The sequence below is a fragment of the Ipomoea triloba genome, chromosome 11 (genome assembly GCF_003576645.1).
Source record: "Ipomoea triloba cultivar NCNSP0323 chromosome 11, ASM357664v1".
Lineage (NCBI taxonomy): Eukaryota > Viridiplantae > Streptophyta > Magnoliopsida > Solanales > Convolvulaceae > Ipomoea > Ipomoea triloba.
In genome coordinates, this window is record NC_044926.1 from 23815766 (window position 1) to 23836954 (window position 21189).

The 21189-nt window shown below is 35.5% G+C and overlaps 2 protein-coding genes across 7 annotated transcripts in view; both read right to left on the bottom strand.

Annotated features, from left to right (window-relative positions):
• Window positions 1–5576: 5576 nt before the first annotated feature.
• Window positions 5577–9718, bottom strand: LOC115996458 (putative late blight resistance protein homolog R1A-10). Of its 2 annotated transcripts, none has more exons than XM_031235680.1 (3): window positions 6782–9718; window positions 6529–6601; window positions 5577–5863 (listed from the first exon to the last, which is right to left on the bottom strand). In XM_031235680.1, the coding sequence occupies exons 1-2, from the start codon at window positions 9452–9454 to the stop codon at window positions 6578–6580; spliced, it is 2697 nt and encodes an 898-aa protein (XP_031091540.1). In that variant the 5' UTR covers window positions 9455–9718; the 3' UTR covers window positions 5577–5863; window positions 6529–6577. The 2 variants fall into 2 exon arrangements, with proteins under 2 accessions (XP_031091540.1, XP_031091539.1); XM_031235679.1 differs by having other exon boundaries at window positions 5577–5869.
• An 859-nt stretch (window positions 9719–10577) lies between these two features.
• LOC115997098 (protein MICRORCHIDIA 6-like) overlaps window positions 10578–21189 on the bottom strand; it is a 17765-nt gene continuing 7153 nt past the window's right edge. For all 5 annotated transcript variants that reach the window (XM_031236582.1, XM_031236581.1, XM_031236579.1 and 2 more), the window contains 13 exons: window positions 20779–20857; window positions 16773–16901; window positions 15267–15365; window positions 15077–15175; window positions 14840–14986; window positions 14440–14532; window positions 13507–13558; window positions 13290–13401; window positions 12788–12990; window positions 12549–12667; window positions 11789–11868; window positions 11166–11208; window positions 10578–11018 (listed from right to left, as the gene is read on the bottom strand). In XM_031236582.1, the coding sequence (XP_031092442.1) occupies window positions 10914–11018; window positions 11166–11208; window positions 11789–11868; window positions 12549–12667; window positions 12788–12990; window positions 13290–13401; window positions 13507–13558; window positions 14440–14532; window positions 14840–14986; window positions 15077–15175; window positions 15267–15365; window positions 16773–16901; window positions 20779–20857 (1360 nt within the window). In that variant the 3' untranslated portion in view covers window positions 10578–10913. The remainder of the gene's footprint in view (window positions 11019–11165; window positions 11209–11788; window positions 11869–12548; window positions 12668–12787; window positions 12991–13289; window positions 13402–13506; window positions 13559–14439; window positions 14533–14839; window positions 14987–15076; window positions 15176–15266; window positions 15366–16772; window positions 16902–20778; window positions 20858–21189) is intronic.

Below are 21189 nucleotides of genomic sequence, written 5' to 3' on the forward strand. Positions count from 1 at the left end.
CTAATCAGGTTAATGTTTCAAAAATTCGCTTTAAAAAAATTAAGTAGGGACTGTAGATCAGGTTCGTGAATACAAGTGAATTAGGCTAAGCTTGGAAATAGGAAAAATAATTTTTAGAAAAGGGTCTGTGAGACCGTCTCACGGATCCTTATTCGTGAGACGGGTCGGGTCGGGTCAAAGCACCATGCAAATGTCATACTTATATGTGCAAATCTCACACTTATATGCTCAAATATAACACTAATCAAAAATACAATTTTATATTTTTAAAAGACATTATCTGGCAGCATTCCATCGACAACAATGTTTCTCCTTTTTCCATTAGGGGAAGGCAATATATGTCACGTTTTGAAAATTGAGGGGCAACATTTACACCACTAATGATTCATGAGTGACATTGATAATTGTCATATTTGTAAGCGGTGAGCGGCATAAATTACAATATTCCCTTATTTTAAGAATGATCATAATAATTATTTATATTAAAATAAAATTATAAAGTAAACTTTATAATAGTCATAAAGATTAATAATAATTATAATAATAATTCAAATAAATATTTTTAACTTATAATTATTATAACAAAAATAAATATATAAATTGATAAATATAATAGCTTTGAAGTAAAAAAAAAAAAAAAAAAATATATATATATATATATATATATATATATATATTCTTTAATTTTTTTTTGGGTAGTGTGTGCCAAGCCGGGTCAATAATTTTATTTTTTGGCTCTGTCGGGCCCAACCATTGGTAAATAGCAAATTATTCTGTGGACTCATGTCTACCTTGCAAGTTGGACTCGGGTACAAAATACACAATTTACATACTAAATGTTCACAATTTGAATTGTGAACATTCAGTATGTAAATTGTGATGGGTCCACCTTGCAAGGTGAATTGTGAACATTCAGTATGTAAATTGTGATGGGTCCACCTTGTAAGGTGGATCTGGGTCCATGGTATAACTATTGTCGATAAATGCAATAACTCTAAACTAAAGAAATTGAAGAAAAAGTATTCTTTTGGATTGCAGATCGCGTTAAAATTTTTATTGTTTGTTTTAGCTTCGCACAATCCATATTTTAATTGGTCATTAACAAATATAATAAGCCTATATTACAGAAATTTTAAAAAAAAAAAACGTAAATGCCTTTTTCTATAAAAACATTGGTCGATAGGGAATGTCGGATTAAGATTTTTATTGTTTGGCCCAATGATATCTTTGATTATGAACCATTATTCACTCCATCTTTTAGTTGTTTTTGACACTAGCTGCCTAATTCTTAGTGGAAAATGAGACTCGTGTGTGTAATTTGTGTCTAAAGGTGTAATTACCCATAACGAGTAGCAAAGGAAAGATTTTGAAATGTTTTGGATCAATTTTGGAAGCAGAGGAACTTGCCTAAGGAAGGAAAGGAGAAGCAAAGCACAAGAGGAAATAAGAAATAAAGTTGGAAGACACCTTACGGCCATCCACACGGCCGTGTGAGTGGCCGTGAGGCTTATTAACCCAGAAGAAGACCCGCGACCACCTCATGGCCAGGCCCACGTCCGTGAGGTAGGCCGTGGAGTCTGCACAGAATTCTATTTAGTCTGCATTTTTTCTGTAATTTGGGAGATTCTAAACCTTAGACTTATTTAGCTTATTTTTCATCTTCTCTTTAGATTTCCTTAGCATAGTTTAGCCTAGTTTTACATAGATTGCTTTAATTTCAAGCTTGGATTGCGGATTGGAGTTGGATTTCTTCTTCTTCTTTAGTAAAGCTTTTGCTTTGTTTACTATTATATTATGCGTGAGTAAGTTAGCTTTTGGGTTTAGATTAGGGTCTTATTGCTATTCTTAATGCTAGGTTTGTGATTATTGCATAAAAGGGGATAATTTATTAACATAGGGTTCTTATGTTTGAATTGGATTGTTAATTCCTCTTGTTAGTGATTGATGACCAACAATTATTAGCTTGTTTTGGAGAGGGGATTTCATCTGAATGAAAGTTGGATGAAAGACTCGAGTAACCATGCAATTTCAAACCCAATTTCCTACTATAAAAATATGGGTATATGGGGCTTATAATGCTTTTGTGTTTTAAGGGTTAGGATTGATGCATCACGAAAGTGAGGCAATCCTACTCTAATTCTTATTTATTGATTACTACCCTAGCTTGAACCCAAATTCTTATGTGCATTGCCATAATTTCCTTGGTGAATTGTTATTTTCCCATAATTCTAATATTGTTAGTGCATCAACAAAGCAATACCCCTAATCTTGACCCATCTTTATTCATATAGTTTATTCCCTGTTTAATTTGCATTCCTTTTATTTTTCACACTCAGTCATAATTTGCTTGGATCCTTCTGAATTCCAATACATTAGTCTCTAGAATCTTGCAATTCATACAAGTACGTATCACAACCACAATCCTCAGTGGAACGATATTTCACCCTCTTTTTACCATCACCACTTTTATATCACCCAATCTAACCAAACCCATATTTTAACTGAACTCGCCTAGTTCAGTTCAAATAATAACCAGACAGCGGTGCAACTCACCCATTTGACACTACTTATATGGAGAGATAAAAAGTTGAGCGTGAGATAGAAATTGAAAATCTTCTAACGAATGAAAATCTTATGAGATTTCTTTTCCCAAAATGAATTATTTTTTATTTGACAGGAATGAATATTTTCTATTGAAAGCCAAATGGTGAAAATATGAAAGACAACTCCCAAAAAATGACTTCGTGAAGTCATTTCCCATATTTTCGAATGTTTGGCTATTAACGAAAAATGAAGTTAACGAAAAATACTCATTCAGGTCAAGGAAAAATGAAAATAATGAAAAATACTTACTAAGACATATTACTTTTTATTTATAAAGCATTATATTTTTATCGAAAAATATTACATTTTTCTTCTAAAATATTATATTTTCATTGAAAATTATTACATTTTTATTGAAATGTATTACTTTTTATGTTAAAAGCATTATATTTTCCAGTAAATTATTGCTTTTTCAACCAAAAAATATTACTTCTTTCTTGTAAAATATTATGTTTTTATTGAAAAGTATTACTTTTTTATTACAAAATATTACATTTTTTAATGAAGATTATTACATTTTACTTACGAAATATTACGTTAAAAAAATTCATTTCCTTATAAAATATTACATTTTTTTAATAAAAAAAACATTCATTTTTCATATAAAATATTATATTTTTACTAAAACTAATTGATCGCGAGGGTGGCTTTTAACTTAGTCATCACAAACACAATAAAAGGCACACCACGATCGAGATTGGATGATTTTCTAAGAGATTTTGTTTGGCGCAGCTTATAGTGTTGAGTCTTGTAGCATTTTGCCATTGAAACGTGGCACATACAGCTATGCAAGTATAAGAAAATAAAGTTGCGAATTCTGTACTAGTTATAACTTTTGGCGTAGTGGTCAATGCTTTATCATGACCGTTCGTATCAGAGCTCATGAGTTTTCCGTCCAACTATTGGACGGAATTTCCGACCAACAGTTGGAAGGAAAATCAACATAATACACTTAGGGGGGTTTCCGACCAACATGTGGTCTGCTCATCTTGAATATGCTTTGCGGAAGCCAAAATAGAATGCCAACATTTATTTAACTGAATCAATGCAAGTGTGGTGATATTGGCAAATTTAATCGGGATCTCTAGGCTCTAGCAATGTAACGAAGGGCAACCATTTAACTCCAATGGGCACCCACAGCGTTCCAATCTTCCAAAGTCCAGCTTTTAATTACATACCAACCTTTTCAATTGAGGGAACCCTCCCTCAGATGGCTCCTACTCTTCGTCTCGACAAGCATGTATAAACTGAAGAATTTTTAGATTCGGCGGCAACATACCAATAACTCAATAAGCCTCATATCATGCCAAATTTGTCAAGAAGAATTTGAGCTTCTTAAGATTTGGTAAAAAGCTAATTGTCCATTGGATGCTACTACACGTCTACATGGGGTAGTCTAAGATGCTACTCTTTGATGCTTAGTTTCTCAAGCCGTCCCCAGTGCACAAAATTACAAAAATCATCTGAATTTTATTTTTAAAATGCATTTAATCCCCAATTTTTATTTTTATTTTTAATTTGGAATCCTAACTTAGCTTGTAAAAATATCGTCTGTACAGTACAACACTCGGGACACAACCAAGATATAGTCTCTATGTTAGTTGGTATATGGTGCAACAGTGCGTAAATTCCTGATGAGTAATCCAACAAAATAACCACAGCAACAAACCCAAAACAAGTACAGTACAAAAACCATTAACATGGCAGGCAGATTCATATATTACAGCTCCGATCCGATCCTGCTATGCTACGCCAATAAATTAAGTTATTAAAGCATTTATATAGGTAAAAATATATATATGAGATCAGAAAAATGAGATAAAGCATGCACATAATTAATGATTGCAAAGAATTTAAATAGCATAAAATGATGTGAAACAGTCAGAGATATAATGGAGGCAGGGATAAAAAGAGACCAGAATATATTTAGAATTAAGAAGGAGGGCTTCATTTCCATAGCTTCGCTGCTCATCTTGAATACGCTTTGCAGAAGCCAGAACACAATGTCAACATCTATTTAACTGAATCAATGCAAGTGTGGTGATATCGGTAATCTCAATAGAGATCTCTCACAACGAAGTGCAACCAATTAACTCTAAATGTTCAAGCATAGGGAAATGATCACCCACAGCATTCCAATCTTTGAAACTTGTGCTTTCATCAATTACCAACCTTTTCAATTGACGGAACCCTCCCTCACGTACATGGCTCGCACTCTCTGCCTTCAAAAGCATCTATCAATTTTACAACTTTTAGATTTGGCAACATACCAATAAGCCTTATTTCACTCCATTGCAACCTAGCTTTGAAGAATTTGAGCTTCTTAAGATTTGGTAGAAAACTAGTTGCCCATGAGATGCCCATATCCGAAAGTTTAAGATGCCACTCTTTGATGCTTAGTTTCTCAAAGTGCACAAAATTATAGAAATCATCTGAATTTTCATTGTCAAACTTCATTTCACCTTGAATCCCCAAGTTTTTTAAATTTGGAATCCTTGTAAAAAGATCCTTTGTATAACACTTCGGACGCAACCAAGATAGAGTCTCTGTGTTTCTATGAACAACCTCAGCTCCGAAGCCTCTAATGTAAAAGGAATTATGTCGCATAAAAATTCCTTAACAAAGACATTTTCTAAATTCTATGGCTCAGGGAAATTTAATATATAACACTACATCGTAGGCCAAAAGCCTTGTGATCAAGCGGCATGAAGTGATTCTCCCAAATGGAGGTCATGCGTTCGAGCCTCAGTGGTTTAATAAGGAGAAAGTATATGGACAGATACTACATGTAACAGGGTCAATAGTATTCAAAAAAAAAAAAGGTCAAAAAAACTTTGCATATTCCATAACTTTACTTTAAGAGTATAAAAAAGCCTTACTTTTTCGCTTAGGGGCAAAGCTAAGTATCTCAAATGAACAAGATTTGCCATATATATTACCTTATCTCCCAAATTTCCAGAATTCAAGTGGAATTTGTCAAAGCACTTAGATCTGATTTGATTATTGAAACTTCCTGGTCTAATACTTATCCAAGGACAAGACTTTGAAAACAAGTGCTGTAAATGGAAGTTTTACAACTAGTAATTTATTTCCTACAGAACAAAATAGTACTACTAGTAATACTGTTCTAATAGAAATCTCCACAATGAGATTTGTAAGGCAAAAAAAAAAAAAGAAAAAAAGTTGAGTATTCTTGATGAGTTGATGGATAACACTTGTTCCATTTGCTCTCTCTTCACCCACTCAAATGGTTAGTAAACTGCAGCTGCAACCAACAAAACCAAAAAATTCATAAAGAATTATCAGTGACAGGGATGGAATGTATCACTATCAGTGCATAAATCCCATAAGGATTTATAAAGAAACAGCCCAAAGTGGTATATATCTGCTGCAACCAAAAACAGCATCACTCATTCACTTGGATGCCATAATTCAAAAACATTGACACCAACATTGCAACTTCAAATTTATATTGTCTTTATAAAGTTCAAAACTACCAATGCTCTATTTATATTATGAAAGTTGGATACAAACAACTTAAAAATAATCAAGCACATTCAATTTAAATTATAAAAGGCAGAATAAGCAGTTTACTAAGCTCTTTCCATCACCAACTTCTTCTCACAAGCAGAAAACATTGCAGTTCACTAAAATATACTCCCTCCGTCCCGAATTGGATGTCTCATTTACTTTTTGCACGCTTTCCAATTATGCCCCCAACTTTTTCACTTTTGGAAATAAAAGTAATAAAGAAAGCAAAAGTCATAAGGGTAAATTGGGAAAAGTGGAATGATGGTGATGTTCAATTTTGGAAATAGGACAATATTTTGGGACAAACTAAAAATGAAAGTAAGACAGGTAAAATGGGACAGATGGAGTATATAATAGTATGATTTGCAACAGAGTATTGGATCTGCCAAATACCTGCCTAATCCACCAAAAGATCACTCTCTTCCTCCACATCCCATTCTTCCTATTTGTTGTATAAATGTTTCGCCTGCAATCCATAAATTAAGTAAAAAAAGAAAAGGTGAAAACACAGCAGTTAGATAGGCAAGGAAATATGAGATAGAAGTGTGTGAGAGTAAACAGATCAGATGGCCATGAAGAATTCAAGTAGCATAGAGTGCATGTTAAATGGTCACACATATAATATATTAGAGGGATAGAAACATACCTTAATATTTTCCGAACGAACAAGGAGGGCATTTCCATAGTTGTTGTATTGCTCTTCTTGAATCAACTTTGCCGAAGCCAGAACCGAATCCCAACACAAGTTTAATTGAATCAGTGCTAGTGTGGTGATATCCGCAAAACCACTAGGAATCTCTTGCAAAGAATAGCAACTACGTAACTCTAAACATTCTAGCATAGGGAAATGGTCACCCACGGCGTTCCAGTGTTCCAAAAATGTATATTCAATTACCAATCTTTTCAATTGACGGAACCCTTCCTCGGGTGGTTCCCACATTGTGTCTTTCCTATCAATAGCATGTTTCAGTTTTAGAACCTCTAGATTCGGCAACATACCAATAAGCTCCATATCACTCCATGCCAAACAATAAGTATCAATGAATTTGAGCTTCTTAAGATTTGGTAGAAAATTAGTTGCCCATGAGATGCCCCTATATGGAATATGGTTGAAAAACCAGGCTGTGATGCTTAGCTCCTCAAGCTGCCCCAAGTGCATAATATTGTAAAAATAATCTAGATTGTTATCCTGGTATCCACCATAAATTCCCAATTTTTTTAAATTTGGAATCCTTGTAAACAAATCCTTTGTACAGAGCTTAGCATTCAACCATGATATACTCTCTAAGTTTCTATGAACAACTGACGAAGTTCCTAATGAATCAATCCGTTGAATGCAAAAATTCTTTAGTAGTGGCATTTTCCAAATTCCACATGCCTCAGAGGAATCCAATACTCCATCAACAATAAAGCTTTGAATATTCCAATGCTCAAAGAGCTTTAAATGAAAATATCGATTGGAAGTCCTATTTGAATACCTCAAAGCTAAGTATCTCAAATGAATAAGATTTGCGAGCACATATACTACCCCATACATATTCATGAAAACATATACGCTCTCTATGTCTACTACTCTTAGTAGTTTGAAGTGTGAAAATAAACATTTCACACTTTTAGAGTAATAAGCATTAGGATAGTGAAAGGAATGTGATTTGTGATAGCACTTTGATACAGGAAGTAGATGAAACCTTGATGTAGCACTTATCCAAGGACAAGAGATTTTCTTCTTATAAAATGGAAGTTTTTCATCTCCAATGACATTCAAGAGATTTTCATATCGAGCTTCTCTCAAACACAAATCACGCAACAAGTCATGTATTCTTATTGTCTTCATTTTCCCATTGTAGCTCTGTTTGCTTACAAAAACAAGACTTCTATCAACAAGATCTTGCAAGCATTCCATGGCCACTTCCTCCATATTTTGATGCTCCTCTGCCCTCAAAAATCCCTCTGCCGCCCACAACCTAACTAACTTCTTCACATGGATCTCATAGTCTTCGGGAAAAACTCCAAAATATAGAAAACAAGCTTTTAAGTGGTGTGGTAATTGGTTGTAACTCAAATATAGTATTCTGGAACATGCATCATTAGAATCACCAATTACATATCTACTCACATTTTCTGCAACATTATTCCACTTCTCCACTGCCGCCTCTATCTTGGAGAGAAGACTAGCTATTACAATAATAGCGAGAGGTAATCCATTACATTTCTTCACTATGTTTCTACCAATTTGCTCAAACTCTGAAGGAAATTTCGTTTGACCAAACACATTGCAATAGAGATTCCAACTTTCATTGGCATCTAAGAAATGCATGTTAATGGAAGAATTACCTGGATTTGCATATTCAACCACCTCCCTGAGCCGAGAAGTTAATAGTATGCGACTTCCATTATAATCGTCTGGAAAGCATCCTTGCACACTATCCCAAGCAGTAGTGCTCCATATATCATCCATCACTATCAAATATCTCTTTCCCATCAACAGTCTACGCAGACTTTCTTTGGAATTTCTTTGTCGCCGCTGTTCATGGAGTTCATTGCTCTGTTCATGAAGTTCATCTCTTGATGCTGCATTAACACAACCAATTAGGCATTGGAGCATTTGTTCCACGTTATACTCTTGAGATACAGTAACCCATGCTCGAATGTAAAAATGAGAAGTAATTCGTGGATCACTATAGACTTTCCCAGCTAAAGTGGTCTTGCCTATTCCTCCCATGCCAACAATTGGTACAACTTGTAGCTGCTTTGATGATTGTCGAGTGAGCTGATCCATTATCGTCTTGAACTCCTCGTCGCATCCAACCATTCCACTATCAAACTTTGAAGCGCTTTTGGAATATTCACTCACAGGAATAATATTATTCTGGCGTTCTGGATCAACAGGCTGCGATGATGATGTTGAACCAAGGAGTGATGGACCCTTTGCAAGCTGCTTTTCACTAATTTCAATCAACTCCTTCTTGAGGTAATCAATCTGTTTTACTGCTTCATTGAAGATTCCACGAAGCCTGAGGAGGGAAACCTTTATACGAATATGCTTCGTCCAACCCTTTGCTAGATATATGCTACTCAACTCCATCTCAATCCTTTCTTCAGCTTTGAATGCTACATCTCTAATCTCTGCCTCTAAATCTTTCATCCGCGAATTATCATTGGCAATCTCAGATTTCTCAAGAATTTCTTGGAGGAAACCAAGATTTTGATGGAGAGAATTAAGTATCTCTTGATTGTCTTGAAGAGGCAAGCGTGGTTGCGATTGCAAGAAGTATAGATGGAGTGTTTCTTTAAGCGAAGTTACAGCAGCATAAGCCATTTGCGTCTGTCTATATGGTAAGCTTTGCAGTAGTGCAATACTAAGAAGAAATGAACGATGTATGTGATACAATTTAGACAGGAATTCTCGTCAACGCTAAAATCTAAACAAAACATGATTTTAAAATTAGCGGTAGTGGGTAAACAAACTTCAAAGCACCGGTCCAAAAAGGCTTTCAACTGGCAATTTCATAATGGCTCTAAGTGACTATCATACAACTGGCAGCACCGAAGCTTTATATTTTTAATTGCAAAATGGCAGGCAGGATTATATTGACTGTTAGCACTTTATATTAAAATTGATGTGGCTTTCTGCAACTTGTAACACTAATTGCGAGTAATATTGAATTAAATAATAGAGGAAGATAATAACAACGTGAGACCAAATTGTTTAATGTTAAGTGAGAATCTTACACCTCAAATCTGTCTTTCTTCTTTTTTTTTTTTTCTCTGTTTTGTGTTTATCGAAGCTAGCTCCAGCTTGATCCAAAATAGGAACAGCTAATCAGGTTAATGTGACTGAGCTATCAAAGTGCGTCCACTGCTCATCTTTTGCCGCCGTTGCGTACATTGGTGCAGCGCCGCCCATTTCCCCTACCCATCTTCTCCCCCATAGTTTCTACCTATCAAAGACACACACACAAAAAAAAAAAAAAAACACAAATTTTTTACAAGAAAGTAAGTACTAGGATTTCACTAACATGATTTTTTGTCGAGAAAACCCAGAATAAGAATGAAGGAAGAAAGCAATAGAGTTATGGCGGTTTGAGAGAAGCTATGGTTTTATGGCTGGAAACGGGTGGGTAGAACACCTGGTAACAATGGAAGCAATTCCACCCTTAACAAATCCCTTCAAACCCATATCAAACAACCAGAACAAGATTCAAGATCTGACCCCAAAAAAAAATAAATAAATAAAAAATTGAAGTAATTCGAGAACCAAGAAGGCAAGAAAACAAAAAATCAAAACCCAATATTCCTTTCAAGAAGACCAATTAGAAGTAGAGTTCATCTCACTGAACCAGTTTTCTTCTTCATATTGGGTGGCCGACTCAGAATATTTTAGGATTTAATCAAAAGTTATAATATTCATAAAACTAAATAATTAATTTACAAAAAAAAAAAATGTAATGGAAGAAATATATCAAGCTCAATATATTTTTACAGAAGCAGCACCATTAACAATGAAATTGTATGTACCCAAAAGAAAGAAAAAGAACAAATTTTCTTTGTTTTTTTCTTTTTCCTTTTTGGGTTGAAAATTTCCCTACAAGGAGGGAGGATTTGAGATACAGTTCTGGCCTGGCCTGCAATGAACAACACACAAACAACACAAGTCTTGAGGGTACATTAAACTCTACAAAAGTGTCCCTAAACTGGCATTAAAATACATAAATCATTTACAAGAGCTCACGAGAAGAGCAAGAACGTTGCCCTATCTAAACACTAATACACTATTGTTAACTTTCCGGTTTGATTTTTTCCTTTTCCAATAGTTTCAAATCGAGCAGCAATCGACCATATTCCTTCTGCGTTTCTTTTAGTTGCTTCCGAACAAGAAGCACCTGCAGAATACAAATTACTTAGTTTGTTTACGCTTCACCAATCAATCAGTAACCCGAAACCCAATCACACAAACACCCGCTTTTCATTGGATCAGCTCTATATGGTTTGATTTGTTCAGTATAAGAAAACAAGCAAATTAGACTTACCTTAGCATTAAGCTCCTCCACCCACTTCTCATGTTCCAAGCACCTGCAATATTGAAGTAGAAGCACATGAAATTCCATCTCAAGTGAGACTTCTTGGAGTAATAAATTAAACATAACTAGCAGTTTAGTATTATGCGAGGTCATAGTTGTTCTGCATTGTTGAATCATATGGACGAGTTTGATACAAAATATCATGGTTGCAGTAGGCGCTAGTCAGGCGGTAGAATACCGCCTAGCGCCTAGGCAGTGTCTAGGCGGCGACATAAAAACAAAAAAATAGCGCATGTGTGTGGGTGTATGTCATATATATATATATATATATATATATCTTACTTCTCTTATTTATATAAATAAATAAATTGAAATATATATAAATATAAATAAAAAATTTAACAAGGCCAACTCGTCCGAGTTAACTCGGCTAACTCTGCCGAGTTGGGCAAGTTAACTCGGTCAAATTCGGCCGAGTCGGCCGCCAACTCGGCCCAGTCGGCAGAGTTAGGCGCTAGGCGGCCGACCACCTAGGCGGACGCCTACGGAGCAATTCGCCTCGACGTAGGGTCGCCTAGCGCCTAGGCGGCCAATTTTTGCAACAGTGCAAAATATAATTAACTGCAACTTACTGGGCACGAAGTTTTTGGTTTTCTTGAATCAGGTTGGCAGCCTCTTCACCTCCCAAGTAACTAGCAGCAGCACCGACAGGCTACAGGAAAAAGAAAAATTGAAGCAAAATAAATAAAAAGAAAATATAGAACAGACCCACATTAACATGTGTTGTGGAAACAGGTTATAGAAATAAATAAATAGATAAAAGGCAATAGGCCTCATCTCCCAAAGCTTATAACTCATGATATGTGCAGTCAGACCAATACAAAATGGAAAAGTTCAAGTTCCTTCAAATTCTTTTGCCTTCTTGAAGTGATTTCTAATATAATCCTTTTGGGGGTTGCCAAGAGAAACAGGAAAGATAACTCATGCCCAATAGTTACGAAACTTGTCCATACCAAAATTTCCCCCCTTCTGTGATACCACTCTTTGTTTCCCAAGTTTGATTTATTCATTTTTGATAAATAATTTCCCGAGTTTGATTTGAGAACGAGTATATAAACTATGGAAAGAAAAACAAAAATTAAAATAGAGGTGTAGAATAGATAACAGCCAAAATGCAACAAGATAGAAACAAATGATAACTGTAAGGTTATAGAAATTTACAGCATGATAGAAAAGCACAATGAAGATTAGCTTATCAATCTAATTTTAGAATATGCAACATGGAAATTCAAGGATGGTCAACCATAGCAGGCCTAAATGATGCAAAGCTTTTGATGAAAGTGATTGCTGATTTCAACGGACATACAGGAGAGTTCACACAAGGATACATACCATTGCCGTTTCACTGGACCAGGCGTTAATAATATTGGCTTTTCCTCTGTCCTTTTGTTTCACATTTTCAGGTTCAGTTGGGTGATCACGCTCTTTCCTTTTATGAGGGAATACAGGTACTGACAAGGAAAAAATTGTTATGTGCAAAAAGGTCATGAGGAAAGCAAGCACTGCAATTTACTCACTATAACAAAGTACATGATGTGATTGGCTGTAGCACACAAACTCATGAATTCTACCTTGTTTATAGCTATGGTGAAAAGTTCTTGGTAGATTGTCCGGCCTTGACGCTTCTTTACTGGTTGCACTGGGAGGGTTTTTAGTCATTAAAACAGACTGATATGCACCATGCTTCTGATGAGATTCAGGTAAAACCTGGGGTGTTGTTGACGGTTGAGCCTTTTTCTTTGGTATATAACCAATAAGTCCACAGTGATAATCCCTAGCACAATCAAGAGAGCACTATCAGCTTACAAGCATTTCTTCTAGAAAACGCCTCAACTAAAAAGCCTGAATGGCTTATGCCTTAAAGAAAACATATAATGGAAACTGTTATCTTAAGGCAGGAAGTGCTATCTTGACTAAGAGCATCCAAGAGCAACCCAATTTATTTGAAAAGAAACTATATAAGATTGTGCAGAGTGCAGACTTTAATTAGTCCAAAAAAGGGGATAAAAGAAATACGAGAGTGGGGGGTACACAATTAAAATGGCACAGTTTTCCTCAAGAAAGATATGTTACCAGTATTCCCATGTCATTTCCTTTAAGCGGGCTTCAAGCTTTTGAAAAAGAGGAGTTTTTTCAAAGTCCTGTTTGTTGTGCGTTGGCTGAATGAAGTTTGCCTCCAGAACACCTGAAAAGCCACTAATTTCTTTAGTGCCTAGTTTTATTTAAATAGAAAGAATCATTCACGCATTACAAAAAATGCAAATGAGGTAACTGCTTTAAGGCTTCTTACCTACAACCCCTCTGCCTCTACTATCAGAATAGCTGACAACATGCCAAAATGGCTTCAACAGAACAAAAGAGAAATATATAAGATATAAAGCATATAGGGCAGAAGGAATAACAGGAATCTTTAAAATGAATACCCCATCAATTAGCATTTAAGACAAATGAATGAAAACCACTTGAATATTACAAATTATTATGAAGAGATCAATTTCAAAGCAGGTCAGATGCTAAAAGAACAAAAAACAATAGGAGATGCTACTTTAGTAATTCTTCCTCCATTAAAAAAATAAAAGCAAAAAGCATCACATCTGTGAGAGAAAATCCATAGATTTAATAATTTGTATTTAATACACTAATGGCCATTAATTTGATTGAATAGTTCCAGACTTACCCTTCATAAATACAGTATTGTCGGTAATTAACCTAAAAGTCATAGGACACGAGAATACAGGAAGCAGGATAGTTTTTGAGGAACAGAGTGAGTGTATAATTTAGAGTCCAAAAATTATTTTGTTAAGAAGCACAGTGCAGGATAAGTGAACACTTTCAGCAAGGTTGATGTCTCACAAAAAGAACACAAGTTTTATAAAATTGTAAAGAAAGATGCTAAATTATTAGGACAAGGAGTCATCTTAATTCTTATGATTCACAATTAACCCACAATTTTATTAAGATCTTTACAGCAAGATTCTCAGAGTGCCTCTAATTAGGTCCTGGGCACACTTAATCCTAAAGTTTGGATAAAAATAAGCTCTGAAGGGCATTAGACTGTTAATCCCCTCACTACTAGTGAAGGGATGACATCACTAATATTCAATATCCACCACCACCCCACCCCCAGGGCCCAGGGGTCCATCCAATTTTTTATCACCCCTCAGAAAATTCAATCATGCTGCGTGGCTGAGATTCTTTTTGGACAATACATTTAAATACTCACCAGTATTAAACGATTTTTGTGGTAGACATTGAAACCATGGTGATTCACCAATGGGGCCTCTTTTAAAAACCCAATTGTGGTAATGACTTCACCCTGCAGCAGAAAAGTATCGCCATTAAATTTAAGGGAAAGAACACCACCCTTAAAAGTTCTTGGAAAATGTCAACTGTAAACATTTGACATTAAAAGTTTCAAGCTAATCAAGAATAATAATAGTTTTGAGCATCTTTATTTAGAAATTCCATGAATCCAGAGCAAAAATAAGTAACATAAGCTACTCCAACCAGTGATAGGAGAGAAGAACAGAAAAGGTTCTCCAATGGAAAATTAATCACTATGTATGTACAAGCAGATTAGTGACTGTAACAGTAAATCAATATAAAGCAAAATAAGTTTCTACCTCTGAAACTCCAGCGCTTTGAGGTCTATACATGATGCATTGCCGAAATTTCAGTTCATTAGCAATATTATGATACTCAACTAAGGATCCACGTAAAACCATACAAAAGTTTTCTGGAACTCGCAAGTACAAGATGGATAGGTATGCCTGCTCAGTGTGTAAGGATAAAAGATTAGGAATCGATGAGCATGCAGAGATTAAGGATTTCATGGGTAAAATGATACTATACAAGCTTACACGCAGTGAAAAACGGAGACGGTTGGCAAGATGATCATCACTTACTGATGAACGAGCACCTTTCTCCATTTTATTTGGATCTATACAAATACGAATATCCTGCAATTAATGTGACAAAGAAGTTACATGACTGGAAATGAATTTACAACAAACTAAGAAATCTTGAGTGATATAGTTTACAAAAACAAACCTCAGGATCAGAGTTGAAGTCAAGCTCTGTTTTTCCTTCATCACTCAACCATAAATTGTAAATTATAATCTTCGTGCCATGATCACCAATGTCAACGAACTGTCCATTAAACAAAAGAAATTACAAGGAAAAGCATATTAATAGTTCTTATGACTAGAAATGCACCATTACAACTAAAAACAAGAAGGTTCATGTAAACAGTAATTCTCATGCATCAGGACATAGCAATGTATGATATCTATTCCAAGAATTTGATGAATTCCTTGAGTTGTCTTGCTTTCCAGCCCAGTCTAGCCACCCACACCCTCAGTTTGTTTGTGGTGGATAAGGTAGGTAAGGTGCATTACACAATATAACAGGTTAAGCAATTTTTTTTCACTTGGTGATTCTGGTGCCTTAAAACTACTTTGCATCCCTCCTTGGCAACCAAAAATAAATAAAAAGAGCACAATTTGGTCCTAGCAGTTCAATTACCCAATAAGCCGGTGGTTCATATCATAAAGCTCACTACTTACAATGGGCAAATATTTACAGTACATTAAAAATTAGAGACTGAACACTTGTTTAGGTAGAGGTACAGTCATAGAGAGTGTTCAATATTAGGAAACCTTTGTTGAATATTAGGAAACCTTTGTCTCTTACCTAGTAGGAGTGGGCTTAGTTTCCTATTCCTATTAGGCTTGATTTAGTCCCCATGTTCCTATAAATATAGGATCCTGATATAGATAGAAGTATAGAGTACACAGAGAGATAATCTACTATAATCTTTCATTATAATATATTATTTATTCTCTTTTTCTTTGGTTTATCACATATTTTGCTTCCGTCTAACTAGCAGGTGGTTGTTATTTTCCACCCGCCAGGCCTTTCAATCCCTCAATTTCAACAGAGAGCTTCTAAAAAGGTGTTTCCAATTAAATATGAAACTGATCGCAAAGTAGTACAGCACTGCCCTGTTCAAACTTTAAACACAATCATTGTTCGTATCACACATAATAGGAAGAAGCTGTCAAATTTGGATAAAGCCAATTATAACTAGAATCTGTGTTCTTTCAGACTGGCAATTGTGGAAAATTTATATTTGATTAGACTAGTTATTTTTAGTAACTTTTTTCCTTATTACAAATTGCAGGCATAGACAAGTCCATAAATCATGGATTCATGAGATTCCATTAATTAGTTTACTCTGTAATCTTCCATATATATACAATTAGGACTCCCCTTATACAAAATGAATGCAATATAATTTTCTTCCTTATACAGTAATTTTTTCAGCTGTGGGGATTGATATTAGAAAAAATTCAATAGCTAGTGTTAATGACTAATTCACTATATAACTGTGCCCAGAATTTTACAAACAAATATTTACATCATGGATTAACAGGTAAAGTGTTTAATGGATCTGCTACAAGTTCAATATTATTTTTAGGGAGGACACTTGGTATTTCACATTGCATAGAGGAAGGAACAAGTTAGTAACAGAGTAATACCAAAGGTTAGACATACCTCACGAAGAAGATCCTCCTCTGTTGAAAATGGGGACCACCGCAACAGCAGAGAAAGATTACTCGTGAAATTTTGTTCACTGTATAATGAATTCCAGGTGCCAGAAGATGAGTTGTATTCATAGTCAATCTGCACCATTGAACAAAAATTAGAGACAGGCACAAATCTTAGTAGGATAGGAGGTAGAATATCTCCCAAAGGTTAAAAACTACAAAACTTCATTTGTAACTTTGTAAGTGTTACAAAAGTAAAGAGAGGATTTGAATATGTTGTCTTATACTGTCATATATTGTTATATAGAAAAGAGAATATAAAGCCCTATAAACAGGTGCTAGAAGACTACGAAGAGGAAACAAGTTTTCATATGCCTACTTACCTAAATCCCTAAGACTGCCTAATCTATAGAGATTCCATATACCAAATATATATTCCATAACACTCCCCTCAAGTTGGAGCATAGATATTAATCATGCCCAACTTGTTACACAAATAACTGATAACCCAAAATAACTAAATAACGAACTGACTCAAACATAACTCGTATCTCATTTAGGAGACTCCCCTTGAACAAAAGCTTTGCGCGCCACCAATACCTACGGACAGTTGGGTGAACTCGGCATAGACCGACCAAGCTTGGGATTGGACACTCCCCTGCAACAGAAGCTTGGACGCCATCAATACCTACGGACAATTGGGTGAACTCGACGTGGGACAAGCTTGGGATTGGACACTCCCCTAGACCTTAAGCTTGAATCGCCACCAGTATCGCAACTCCGGGTGAACACAACGTGGACCGAACAAGCTTGGGATTGGACTCCCCCTGAACCGAAAGCTTGAACGCCACCAATACCGCAACTCCGGGTGAACACAACGTGGACCATACAAGCTTGGACACACAAGGTAAAGAAGACAAACTCCAAACCGGAGGACACAAATTCTTTACCAACTAAAGGGAAGCATGCTCCAAATGACAATGAGCATCAAAATGGGGGTGACAACAAAAAAAAAAAAGCAACGACCCCAACTCAGCAAACTCATTAATAACAAAGATGCAGAGGCATCAGACAGCCCATATCCAGAAAAAGAAACAGATCACAAGTACACAAAATTCAAGCCTGCCTGAATGTGTACGAGACAAAGTGACCGTGAAGCAAAAAATCAAAGGCAACACACAAACCCAAATCCAAATTCGAGGCAAACGAACTCAGACGACCCAACGTTTTCCAGTCGTTGGAGGAGCCTCACACACCGGTGCGTAGGAGAGTGGCAGTGCGTGAGGCTCACACTGGTGACGACAACGGAGTGAACAAAAATTATAGTAAAGGCTCAGATACCATGTTACAAAAGTAAAGAGAGGATTTGAATATGTTGTCTTATACTGTCATATATTGTTATATAGAAAGGAGAATACAAAGCCCTATAAATAGGTGCTAGAAAACTACGAATAGGAAACCAAGTTTCCATATGCCTACCTACCTAAATCCCTAAGACTGCCTAATCTATAGAGATTCCATATACCAAATATATATTCCATAACAGTAAGTGATTGTTTAGTCAAGAGATTATTCCCTCTTATCTACTTCAAGAAGCCATAAGCGGGGGAAAACAAAGTTTGTTACAAAGTGCGTTTTATAGTAGATACGAGGCAATTTGCCTCTTTTTTAAGAAGCCTCAATTTGAGTCTTTTCAAAGAAAGAGATTTTTGGTGTAGACACGGGTTTTTAAGTGACAAAAGCAATCTTCCAAAAGTGCCCTTTGCCCCTTTCTACTCCAAGATGTGTTTAGCAAACATAAAAAAGACTTCTTGAAAAGGTTTTTAAATAATTTCTAAAAAAGAGCTATTTGCCTCATATCCGTTTGGGATAAAGAAGTACTAAATTGTTAATAGTATAGCAAATTTTGTTTCAGAAGCCATGCATAATTGTCAAAAAGCAAAACATGTTGACAAGGATATGGCCAAGTTGTTAGCAGTTGGGAAGAAGGTTACTTCTTTTACCTTTTCTTTATAGGAAAAAAGTGGTAAAAAGTGGAAAACTACATTCCCTGATATAATAAAGTTTAAAGTGTATATGACATGTAAGCAGAGGAATGTGCATACAAAGCTTATGTGCTAAAATAGCACATTGGAGAGTCATATTTAATTTAAGGCACCAAAGTAAAATGTATTTTATAGCACTTTTAGAAGCAATACCTATAGCTTTACATATGAAATATTTAAAAAATAATTAAAAATAAAAAATGAAAAAAGGAAGAAGAAGAAGAAGAAACCTATAATTATATGTGTTGAATATTAGTAAACATTTATTGAATATTCGGAAACTCCTAGTAGGGTGGACTTAGTTTCCTGTTCCTATTAGGATAGATTTGGTATGTAGTTTAGTATATATAGAGGTACTTAGGAACATACAGAACAATCCATTGTACTCTTTCATTATAATATATTCATATATTCTATTATTCTCTGGTCTTCTCACATACTTTGCTTCCGCCTAACTGGCGGGGTTGTTATTCTCCACCCGCCAGGTCTTTCAATCCCTCAATAATTTTAACCTGGTATCAGAGCCTAAACCCTAAAACAAACCCTAAACAAAACCCTAGTTCCGCCATTGCCGCCACCAGAGTTTACCTTTCAGCCGTGACTGTCTCTCTCAAATCCGAGGCGCCACCACAGTGGCCAGAAGTTACATACAGTTTTCCGGTCATATCTCCCTCCTCCAATCTCCGTTTAAGGCACCGTTACCTCCGTTGGACTCACCTTGAAGAGGCGCTCCTATCAGTGTTTTCAAATCCTACATCTCTGCCGGTCAACGGTCAACGTCGCTGACCATTCCCTGAGGCTGTTTTCTTGCCATTCTTTGGACCCTTTTTTGGTGAAATTTGAAGGCTTTTGTTGGGTTTGTTGCCAAACTTCTCCCCATGGTTTTTGTGTTTTGGTATAACCGTGTTTCTTTATCTCCGGTATGCCTTATCCCATGGGTATTCAGTTTCAGCACTATTATAATGGCCTTTGATTATTTCCCATGTTTCAAGTAAGGGGGAGTGTGACCATCTATAATCAAACGGTGTTCTAGTTTACTTATTTTACTTTGTTTTTCCAGTTATCTTTATCTCGTTGCTTTGGGTTTATCTTCATTACTATGGGCTCTACTGCATCCTTTGCTATTCTTTGCACCCTTTTCGCCTCTACCACTCTCAATGAAGGCTTTGTTAGCATGTCCTACTCTATCCTTGGTGTGTTCACCTTTATTCCCAAGGATTGTGTTCAGCTCCATTCTTGGTGCATTCGTTTCATTCCCAAGGAAGGGTCAAACATAGCACAATCTCTTTTGAAGTCATCCATCCTTGAGTGCTTATGTTGCTGTGGTGGTGTTTATGTTAATCTTTACCCTTGGTGCTGTCATTCCCAATGATGTTCATGACAAGCTTCGCCCTTGATGCATTTCCAAGGGTTGTGTATAACATTGTCACTCCGAAGCCATCCAGCACTGTTATCCTCTAGTTGCTTTTAATTTTCATTTGTAATTTTGAGTGAGGTAGAGTGTTTGTTTTGATCCAAGCTTGGAACTTCCAAATGTTTTAGCTTGAGGGGGAGTGTTGAATATTAGTAAACCTTTATTGAATATTAGGAAACTCCTAGTAGGGTGGACTTAGTTTCCTATTCCTATTAGGATAGATTTGGTATGTAGTTTAGTATATATAGAGGTACTTAGGAACATAGAGAACAACCAATTGTACTCTTTCATTATAATATATTCATATATTCTATTATTCTCTGGTCTTCTCACATACTTTGTTTCGCCAGTTTGGCAGGTGGTTGTTTGTTATTCTCCACCCACCAGGTATTTCAATCCCTCAATTTCAACAATATGGAACTGGAGCAAAATAATTATAAAAAGAAAAAACATAAATACTGCTGAAGGCAATATCCTGCCTCACTATTTGGCAGCATTGCAGCAACTAAAATGGCCAATGCATAGGTTTAGATAATTCAAACTAGAAAACTCACCATGGGAACCACTATTCTATCAAGGCCTGTTTGTGCCAAAAATGTGTAAGATAAAAGCCCAATGCTTCGTGTCTTTTTTCTGGTGAAAATAGATGGCGTAAATTGATCAGTGCGTTTGAATAAACATTAAAGCTCAAGTAGCAGTAAATTAAATAAAGTAAAAACAGTCTTCTAGAATTTTCAAGGAAAACTGACAAATTAAATATAAGACTTCAGAAATAGGTTTCGTAAGTTCTGTAACAAAAATAAATGTAGTAGAATACAAAAAAGAACGATCTTCCAAAACACAAAGCCTCAATAGAAAACATATAAAGGTCAAAGAATAGCCACTTTCCATTAAAAATAATGATAAAAGATTATTTTTAAAATTTATAAAAAAAAAAAAAAAAAAAAAAAAAAAAAAAAAAAAAA

Bases quoted from the DNA above. Each gene is read 5' to 3' on its own strand.
- LOC115996458 (XM_031235680.1), bottom strand. From the start codon at position 9,454: ATGGCTTATGCTGCTGTAACTTCGCTTAAAGAAACACTCCATCTATAC. The intron at 6,602-6,781 runs GTATGTTTCTAT...TATGGATTGCAG, and splicing joins TTCGTTCGGAAAATATTAAG to GCGAAACATTTATACAACAA.